Here is an 11362-nt window from a genome sequence, read left to right as displayed (position 1 = left end):
AGTAATTTTCTATAAAGGTTTCTTTACTTTTACTCAAGTATGACAATTGGGTACTTTTTCCACCACTGTTCAAATCTGATTTCTCTATGTGGCCGTCTATGAAAATGTTCTTTCTGGACCAGGCATCAGTTAAACTGCAGTACCGAAGCAAAACTGTAGGAGCAGTCGAAAGACGTGCTTCTAGACCGGAACCCTGGCCCCTTGAGCAATATCGACCATGAATGCAGAGATGCAGAGGTGCAGCACCGACGCTCCACCACGCCCCTGGAATGAGTTCTGGAATTCACACACGTTATGCATATCAACTATCGGGAAGCACTTGCTAATTTTCCCATGGCGTACCCCATCAATTCAGTATGCAGTGCCTCAGCACTTCGCTTGAGTGTCTCATAGATCAGGTTTAATAATTAATGTGTTATATTTAATATGTATTACTGCGAGTACAGTACACTGCAACCCACCAGCGGAGTGAGTGTAGGGGAAAGGTCTTTGATGCTCCTTTTATCTTGGGGTGGTTGAACGATAGTGCAAGAGATGGCTATGCTGCCAAGGCTCCACATGTTCAAAGACAGCCAGTAGAGAGAGATGTGGAGAAGAGTTCCCTCAGTATCCCAAACCACTTTTTGTTTGATAGAACGGAGCATGAAAAACATGAAATAGTAGCTTAATGCAGAACATGACCAAGACTGCCAATGAATCATGCTCACTTTATAACAAATGGACAACGACGGGTATTTCTTATCAATGATTCACAAAGTGGCCTGAAGGAGAATGATATCGGGACCCCTTTGCGGATTTCTTAGAACCCGAGAACATTCCCTGTCTTTCCATGTCCAAGACGTTGGCCGAAGACGTCCCGAAGACAGCTGCCTGCATGGTGCAATGTGACTTCAAGCAAAAGCTCAGTCTCAGAATCTCTGCATATGCTTTCACCACAGATCGAAATGTTAGATGCTAAGTGTTTAGTGTCAGTCTTATATTGAGACAATTACATGGTGAATGATGGGGTGCTCAAAAGAGTTATCCATTGGCCTTGACACAATGACATTTAAAACCAAATGTATCCTCCGCAGCTATCTGAATTCGGAAACCAATCAACCTTGACTGTCTCTGATCTGTCTGTTACTGTATAAAACTGCAGTAGGCTACAGACTGTCCTCTTCTCTTCATCAGACCGTACCGGGCCGCCCAATCTTCAGCCCTGAAACATCAACGCCTATTGATTGATCTGCCTTTGGTGATTCATGTTTAATGCAAAGTAAATCTTATTCCAGGGATGGAAATTACATGAATTGTCTGGGACGCATATGGGGATCACACGCGAGACATTTCTCACCCCGATAGGTGTGTCCAGAACCATATGTTTAGAGAGATAGACCAACTTTTAGAACGTTGAATATTGTTCTAATTCCAGACATTCAGTTACATAGCATAACATCGTTAGAATATTCCTCATGTCATGTTAATGGGGAGCTAACATGGCTGCCATAGAATGTTGAAGTGTCATGTAAATGCATCATAAAGCAGAAACCTCAATGTCCCTACTCTCTAAATACATTGCTCTGGGTGTGTCTGATGCAGCGTTGCCCCCTGGCACCAGACTCAATAGAAATGATTGAGACTGTTGCCCAGACGCTATTGATAAGTATTAATCTAGGATCAGCTTCCAACTTAACATACCAACCAGAACCATTAGGAAGTAGAAAGACCAACGGACCTTACATTAGTTTACAGTCACATACAGTATACAGTGCATTCGGAAAGTATTCAGACCCCTTGACATTTTCTACATATTTTTACGCTACAGCCTTATTCTAAAATTGATTTAAAAAATACTCATCAATCTACACACAATACCCCATAATGACAAAGCAAAAACAGGTTTTTAGATATTTGTGAAAATGTATTAAAAATAAAAGCAGAAATACCTTATTTACATAAGTATTCAGACCATTTGCTATTAGACTCGAAATTGAGCTCAGGTGCATCCTGTTTCCATTGATCATCTTTGAGAAAATTAACATTAAATTCTCTGGCAAGAGCTCTGGTGGATATTCCTGCAGTCAGCATGCCAATTGCAAGCTCCCTCAAAACTTAAGACATCTGTGGCATTGTGTTGTGTGACAAAACTGCACATTTTAGAGTGGCCTTTTATTATCCCCAGCACAAGGTGCACCTGTGTAATAATCATGCTGTTTAACCCTCTAGAGTTTAAGCCCTGTCTAAGCCGGGAGGGGGGGGGGGTGGTTCTAAGCTGTTTTAAGATGGTCCTATCGGGGATAATTTAGCTATTTGATTTAAAATGTTAAGATCCCTTAACGTATCAAAAAAACATAAACAAGTTATTGGATGAAACATTGAATTTGGCATTACTGATATTAGCCAACAGAAACACATTGAATTACATTCACTACATGGAACAACATCAAAAGGAAGTTTGTTTTTAATTGTCTGTCCTATATCTGAGAGATATAAGAAAGATCAGGAAACTATACATATACATTTTCAAAAAAGTCAAAAAAATGATTTTGCTTTGTCATTATGGGTTATTCTGTGTAGATTGATGAGGGGGGGAAACAATTGAATCCATTTTAGAATAAGGCTGTAACGTAAGGTTATAGAGGGCCGACTGATTGTTGTGGAGCTTCCTTAGTTAATGGTCACCATAGTGCAATTTCAGATCAAAGCACAAGCTGCCCAGCTAGGTAGCCTTAATAGGAAACATAACTGTTGTTTTAACAGTAAAACAACCCTGCATGATCACTCTTCATTATGAGGACCAATGGAAAGCTCAGAGGCCTGCCCTACCAAGCAAAAAGGCAGTAACTGCTCATAGCGTGGAACTGAGAAAAATTGCTTTTATTTACCTTGGTTTCACAGTAACTTTGTGCAGTTACTGCTAACATGACCCCCATTTTCTCCAAAACACAATACAATAGAGGCAGGATACTTGTCCACATGATTAAGAATGTATTTAATGAAACAAAAATTACATTAACTCATTTTAGACCAAATTAGCAGTTACTGCTTTTTTGCTTGGTAGGGCAGTAATATGAGTGCCATTTAAGTCAAATATAAATATATTTCAATTGAAAAAACATACCCTGACATTATTAGAGTATATCTGGTGCAGTTGAGAACCCTGTATCTGTTTCATATGCTATTTTTACTCATAATGGATGGATAATTACACACGAGAGAAGGGGAATAAGATATCTGGAGACTATTCTCATCTGCGTAGATATCTATACGAGAGGATTATTGCTTCTAAAGATTTTTATATCAAATCAGGAAATTGATTTGCCTCACCCACTCAATGTGAGAACATATGCTGATGGCATAATCTCCCTGAGGATTTATTGTGTCCAGAAATGGTTTGAGTCCAATATTACATTTAAGCCTCTGTTTTTTAGATTTGAAAATGCATGACTGTGTAGAAACTGTTTTGACAGAGTGTTTTATCAATCGAAACATATCCATAGACTGACATACTGTATTTTGAGAAACCTGTGCGTAATTTCACTGACTCCATCGTTGACACGTATTTGATTGATTATCATCTTCCATTGACGTATAGGCCTATATCAGTAGAAGCCTATCAATGAGAAATATATAGTCCTAATCAAATACAAACAAAAACATATATTTCTTCGCTATTTAAAAAAGAGACCAATACTTTCCAATTGTTGCTCTAGAAAATTCGATTTTAAAAACGCATCACTGGCGCAAATTCAGTATGGGTGCCCCTCCCTCCCTAGCTGTATGATGTAGTGTGTGTTGGGGGAACCCGGTGATTTCCTCTACCAGTTGAGTCCATAAACTCTAGCACACACAGCAGACGCGCAACGATGTGCGCCGAGCGGTTGGAGCCAGTCTCCCTGCATTGCCAATTTCATTGAACCGAGGACTGCATTGTTACCATTTTTGAAGACCCACATTAACCTTTTATTCTCAACATTTCTTGTTTTTCGTCCTTGTCTTGTCTTTTCAATATGTGCTGATATTGAAGGGGAGAGGGGAAGGTAGAATGGGCGAAACCCTCTTGTTCCCTGTGTAACTCTGGAAATGGATCCGACGTTCTCGCAGGGAGACAAAGGTATAAACTCAATGTTTTCACCTAAAAAATAGTTGTGAATATTTTCTTATTTTTCCTGTTAATTTCTCAAAGATTTCGTTGTTTTGTTTTGTGTATTGAGAAGATACTCTCCAGTAGTGTCTGATTGCCTGTGACAGGGTCGTCGGCATCAATATCGGCTTTTCACTTGTTGAGTGAATTGAGATTGAGCATATGCTTGAGGTGAGGTCACCTCAGTAGGTGGAACAGAAAATGGCTATAACTATAGGTTATTTTAGGCTGAAGGTTAAATCGTTACATTTGAAATTGTAGCCTACACCTGTGACTAGGCTATCTGTTTTAAGTGTTGCATTGGGTGTTAGCCCTTTTGTTGTGACTAACTTTTAAATGGGAATTTTTTATATTTAATTCCAATATTCATTAGAAGCACCTTGATTTGATGAGGTCGCATTTTCCATAGGCTACTGCATAAAATTCCAATTGGAAATCTAATTAACAGTAGCCTGTATATGTATCGCCTATAGCTATGCGGAGTGCAGCCCTCTGGACTTCTGAATGAATCTTCTGCATATTATAAATTGCATTTTTTTTCGTCTGTTTTTAGATTTATGTATTCATAATTTCTATTTCATGCTCTATTGATGACCTGCATTAAGGCAAGCATTTTGTATGACCAGATGCCAGAACATTTCAAGATACTGAATACCAGTAGGCTACTGTAGTATATATTTCTATCTATGTATGTATCTTTATAGGTATGTGTGCTTTGATGACAAAAAACTGCAATGATTTAGATTTTAACATGTTAAGGGCACACCTGGATGTGTATTTGGTCCAGCACTGAGGCAGAATCATATTTATAATTAAAACCTGTCACCACTCATGACATTAAGCTGTCTGGTAGAGTAGCCAGCTTTTGTTCTACTCTAAATGCTACACAATGGCTAATATGGTTTACATTGTCTACAGTGCATTCGAAAAGTATTCAGACCCCTTGACCTTTTCCACATTTTGTTAAGTTTCAGCCTTATTCTAAAATGGAATAAATAATTATTTACCCTCATCAATCTACACACAATACACTATAATGACAAAGGAAAAACAGGTTTTTAGACATTTTTGCAAATGTATTAAAAATAGAACCTTTACTCAGTACTAGAGGTCGACCGATTATGATTTTTCAACGCCGATACCGATTATTGGGCCGATTTTTTTTTTTACATTTATTTATTTGTAATAATGACAATTACAACAATACTGAATGAATACTTATTTTAACTTAATATAATAAATCAATAAAATCAATTTAGCCTCAAATAAATAATGAAACATGTTCAATTTGGTTTAAATAATGCAAAAACAAAGTGTTGGAGAAGAAAGTAAAAGTGCAATATGTGCCATGTAAAAAAGCTAACGTTTAAGTTCCTTGCTCAGAACATGAGAACATATGTAAGCTGGTGGTTCCTTTTAACATGAGTCTTCAATATTCCCAGGTAAGATGTTTTAGGTTGTAGTTATTATAGGACTATTTCTCTCTATACGATTTGTATTTCATATACCTTTGACTATTGGATGTTCTTTTAGGCACTTTAGTATTGCCAGTGTAGCAATATAGCTTCCGTCCCTCTCCTCGCTCCTACCTGGGCTCGAACCAGGAACACATCGACAACAGCCACCCTCGAAGCAGCGTTACCCACGTAGAGGAAGGGGAAACAACTACTCCAAATCTCAGAGCGAGTGACGTTTGAAACGCTATTAGCGCGCACCCGGCCAACTAGCTAGCCATTTCACATCGGTTACACCAGCCTCATCTTGGGAGTTGATAGGCTTGAAGTCATAAACAGCGTAATGCATTGCGAAGGGCTGCTGGCAAAATGCACGAAAGTGCTATTTTGAATGAATGCTTACGAGCCTGCTGCTTCCTACCATCGCTCAGTCAGACTGCTCTATCAAATCATAGACTTAATTATAACATAATAACACACAGAAACACGAGCCTTAGGTCATTAATATGGTCGAATCCAGAAACTATCCTCTCGAAAACAAAACGTTATTCCTGTTACATTGCACAACCTTCAGTGTTATGTCATAATTACGTAAAATTCTGGCAAATTAGTTTGCAACGAGCCAGGCGGCCCAAACTGTTGCATATACCCTGACTGCGTGCAATGAACGCAAAATGACACAATTTCACCTGGTTAATATTGCCTGCTAACCTGGATTTCTTTTAGCTAAATATGCAGGTTTAAAAATATATACTTCTGTGTATTGATTTTAAGAAAGGCATTGATGTTTATGGTTAGGTACAGTCGTGCAACGATTGTGCTTTTTTCACAAATGCGCTTTTGTTAAATCATCCCCGTTTGGCGAAGTCAGCTGTCTTTGTTAGGAAGAAATAGTCTTCACAGTTCGCAACGAGCCAGGCGGCCCAAACTGCTGCATATACCCTGACTCTGTTTGCAAGAGAAGTGACACATTTTCCCTAGTTAAAAGAAATTCATGTTAGCAGGCAATATTATCTAAATATGCAGGTTTAAAAATATATACTTGTGTATTGATTTTAAGAAAGGCATTGATGTTTATGGTTGGAGCAACGTGTACCTAAGCGATTATATGCAACGCAGGACAGGCTAGATAAACTAGTAATATCATCAACCATGTGTAGTTAACTAGTGATTATGATTGATTGATTGTTTTTTATAAGATAAGTTTAATGCTAGCTAGCAACCTCACTTAGCTTCTTACTGCATTCGATTAACCTCGTGGAGTGCAATGTAAAGCAGGTGGTTAGAGCGTTGGACGAGTTAACCGTAAGGTTGCAAGATTGAATCCCTGACCTGACAAGGTAAAAATCTGTCGTTCTGCCCTGAACAAGGCAGTTAACCCACCGTTCCTAGGCCGTCATTGAAAATAAGAATGTGTTCTTAACTGACATGCCTAGTTAAATAAAGGTCTAAAAAAAAAAAAAAATAATAAATAAATAAATAAAACATCGGCCAAATCGGCGTCCAAAAATACCGATTTCCGATTGTTATGAAAACTTGAAATCGGCCATAATTAATCGGCCATTCCGATTAATCGGTGGACCTCTACTCAGTACTTTGTTGAAGCACCTTTGAAGGTGAATCTTCGCCCCAGTCTGAGGTCTTGAGTGCTCTGAAGCAGGTTTTCATAAATTATCTCCGGGATGCTGGCCTTCTAGGCAGAGTTGCAAAGAAAAAGCCAAAGAGACTGGTGTTTTGCTGGTACTATTTAATGAAGCTGCCAGTTGAGGACTTGTGAGGTGTCTGTTTCTCAAACTAGACACTCTAATGTACTTGTCCTCTTGCTCAGTTGTGCACCGGGGCCTCCCACTCCTCTTTCTATTCTGGTTAGAGCCAGTTTGCGCTGTTCTGTGAAGGGAGCACTACACAGCGTTGTACGAGATCTTCAGTTTCTTGGCAATTTCTCGCATGGAATAGTCTTCATTTCTCAGAACAAGAATAGACTGACGAGTTTCAGAAGAAAGTGCTTTATTTATCGAATCCACAAATGCTGATGCTCCAGATAGTCAACTAGTCTAAAGAAGGCCCGTTTTATTGCTTCTTTAATCAGAACAACAGTTTTCAGCTGTGCTAACATAATTGCAAAAGGGTTTCCTAATGATTAATTAGCCTTTTAAAATTATAAACTTGGATTAGCTAACACAACGTGCCATTGGAACACAGGAGTGATGGTTACTGATAATGGGCCTCTGTACGCCTATGTAGATATTCTATAAAAAAATCTGCCGTTTCCAGCTACAATAGTCATTTACAACATTAACAATGTCTACACTGTATTTCTAATCAATTTGATGTTATTTTAATGGACAAAAAATGTGCTTTGCTTTCAAAAACAAGGACATTTCTAAGTGACCCAAAACTTTTGAATGGTAGTGTATGTTAAATCTAGATTCATTTTCCATGTCAAAGATGATTGGGATAGTTGGGTAACAACTACTTTGTCCTGTAGAGAAGAGTATGCCTAATATGTTTATGTGATGAGAGAGAAAAATTGAAATGTTATGATAGATCTCTACAGCTTGTGAATCATAGCACTGAAAGACACTCCCACTCTGTTTATGTCCAAAACCTCTCACTGCAGCTATCTGTATCCACTTCGCAGTTCACAGGAAGGATTAAATAAATTAATACATTGTGACAAAATCCTGTGGTCAAAGTGAACCCTCATCACAAGCCAAATTTATTAAAATACATATCAGCAGAAATACATAATTTCTATATATTACTGTATTGCAAATAGTCAGTACTCGGCAGCTCTACCGCGCAAGTTATTAAAAGTCAACTGTTATACTTGAAATAATGTTATGATCCCTGATAAACATTGCTCAGGTGCTGCTGGTGGATACAAAGTCTGATTGATTATACTCAACATGTAAGCACAGTATTTCTTCATAAATCCCAAGTCGCACAATCAATCACTGTTTGTTATGAAATTGAGTGGATCTTAAAGGTATTCAGATTCATGGTTAAATTATTGCTACATATAAAGCATATACATTTTCCCCTTGAAATCATTCTTACAGTAAATGCAGTCAAAAGCTATGCGCCAATTAGCCAGGCAGCTTGGTGGATCCAGGGATCAATGATTGGGACATCGCTGGATCAGATGCTGAGTTGGAATGCTTTCATTCGAGAAGTCTCACTGAGTATGTTAACATGCATTCAATAATAGGATCGTTGTGAATACTCTGATTAATATAACAGTTTGATTAAAACATTGTTATGCTTTGCAAGATGAAAGAATTCCCTAAATATCCTGTTTACATGGACAGCTGATAATCAGGGTGCCTGATGGGACTTATAAAGAAATGTAGAAAATGACCAATAAAAATAAAGGTCCTATCACAGCAATCATATAATTTTATGGGAAGCCTATTTGATTCTGACTTCGGAATTATAGAGTTTGTATGCGAAACCTATTTCTTAGATGTATACTTTCGGATTATCTGAATTCAATTCACATGCGCCAAAGAGGGAGGCTCGTGCTGCTTATGATAGCACATGTGCAGATCAACTACACTGCAGTTGATCTGCACATGTGCTATCTGCACATGTGCTATCTGATTAAGGTATCCCAATAATTCAAAAGATTGCAAAAAAATATAGGTATTTTAATCCGTTTATGTTTACTTCGCTTATGACTTTACGCCGATTAAGATAATCATGACTACTGTCAAACTCGTAGTACTGTCATAATCAATATATAATCGATATGATCAGTTAATATAGAATTATTACCGTGCATGTAAACATACTCACTGTGGAGATCGGTGGGCTACAGTGCAGACAGAAGGACACCATGACAAATCACCTCATTCACATTGTCAAAATGATTGGCTTATGTGATCAGCAGCTCGTGGCTGTCTGAGAGTCCACAGCTGACTTTGTGCTCATTGAAGAGCTTGGCCAGGGACTCCATGTATAGGCCATGATAGTGGTCCACCTCCTCCTGAGTGGGAGAAGGCCTCTTTGGCACTGGGATAGGACTACCCACAACAATGGTGACAGGGCAGTGGTAAGGCATCCAGAGCCAGCGTTCACCCATGAACAAACAAGGGGCAAAGCCCATGATCTTCTTACAGAGTTGCTGTAACCTCCAGCCCATACTGCCTTCTGAGAAGATCACCTGGCGGAACATATCGTTCTCCCCATACGAGTAGACGGGCACCAGGTCAGCTCCAAACTCCAGGGCCACCTTGACGAAGCCTTTCCTTTGCTTCATAACCACAGCGTTGACCCCAGGCAGACTCAGCAGAGACTCAGCAGCACCCCCTATAATAATCACCAGCGCATTGCCTTTCCCACTTTTAGACAGTAGGTGCTTGAGACTGGGCTTGCTGACTGGACAACAACCTGTGGACATGACATATTCCCTGTAGAGGGGGATCTTGAAGAGGCCACTCAGGATGCAGAGACAGGAGCGCACACCAGGGAAGAGGTCCATAAAGCCACAGGCCTCCGTGGTGAAAGCAGTAAAGGCTCCGAGACTCAAGACCCCATGTGGATGACACCCTAAAATGTAGTTCTTGTTTGGGTTCAACTCCGCTGTCTTCACCAACTTCATTGGGAAGTAGTCCCTTACGAGCTTCCACACTTTCCAGTTTCTCACAAATGCAGTTCTCCTACCCCCTCTTTCAGGTGTGTGCCGGTCCTTTAACTGCCATATGAAGTAGAGAGTAGGCAGCAGCCACAGAGACGTAAACATAAGGTACACCATCAACCCAATACAAGCCGGACCAAAGAGGGGAACTGTCAGCACCGCTTGCAGAACACTGATATTCATCAGGAAATCTTTCCACTGAGTGTTTTCTTGCTTCATCCCTTCAACCTTTTCTGTCCTTTTCCCAAAGTTGTTCACAGCGTGACTGCGCGAACAAGTACAACGTTCCTGAGAGCACCAGTACCCTGTGTGAATGTACTTTGATCACAGTTCCAGTGAGGCTGCAGATAACAATCACTTCCACTCCCGCAACACTTTGATTAACATGACAGAGTCCAAAGTCTTTAACCATTTACAGCGCACCAAGTTAATAGTTTGAGTTTGAGCTTATTTTATTTTTACAGGGACATTAATCAACATTTCTGTAAAAGTGCCGGTTTTAGCCAGCCGGCTAATTTTCAACCGCACAGACAGTACAAAAAGCAACAAGACAAAATCCATAAAAGCAACAAAGTGTTTCCACACCTCACAAGCTACAGACAATAGATAACATGGAAAGCGGCAATACACAGCTAGGGATTATGTTCACAAATCTGATTGACCTTTAGTCATGTCTTCATGTAACTATATTAACAATACTATTATCGTAACTCGAGATAATCTGTTTACGAGAACACATCTCGGAGTGGAAGATTATGGCCCTTGGTGAGTTGCTGGATCAGCAGTCAAATCAAAGCCTCGGTTTGAACTCCATAGACTGTCGAGTTACAGCTCACAGCAGACAGACAATACATGGACTGCTTGGCAAGTTTAGAAAATCATGTTAGTCAGTTGCAATGTTTCAATCTCAAGTATATTCCAGCATGGACAAGCATTGAAATCTGGCATGATTGGCTGTGATTAAGACATATTCTGCGCGGGCATACGCATATTACAAGATTAACTGACTTGCCTAGTTAAATAAAAAATGTTGACGTCGAATGCTTATGCAGGCATCGAAAAGATCTGATATTTTGTGTGTGTTCTTGTCACATCCTGGCCAGTCTAAGGGTTAATTGGTATTGTAGTTTGGTCAGGACGTGG

The 11362-nt window shown here is 39.5% G+C and overlaps 1 protein-coding gene across 1 annotated transcript; it reads right to left on the bottom strand.

The window, feature by feature from the left end:
* Window positions 1–8265: 8265 nt before the first annotated feature.
* On the bottom strand, window positions 8266–10548 carry LOC106571154 (diacylglycerol O-acyltransferase 2). Its single transcript, XM_045693495.2, has one exon. It carries the CDS (start codon window positions 10436–10438, stop codon window positions 9458–9460), a length of 981 nt encoding a protein of 326 aa, XP_045549451.1. The 5' UTR covers window positions 10439–10548; the 3' UTR covers window positions 8266–9457.
* Window positions 10549–11362: the final 814 nt, after the last annotated feature.

The sequence above is a fragment of the Salmo salar genome, chromosome 01, assembly GCF_965601325.2.
Source record: "Salmo salar chromosome 01, fSalSal1, whole genome shotgun sequence".
Classification (NCBI taxonomy): Eukaryota; Metazoa; Chordata; class Actinopteri; order Salmoniformes; family Salmonidae; genus Salmo; species Salmo salar.
Note: the sequence above shows the minus strand (reverse complement) of the source record. Positions and strands in the feature narration are given on the sequence as shown.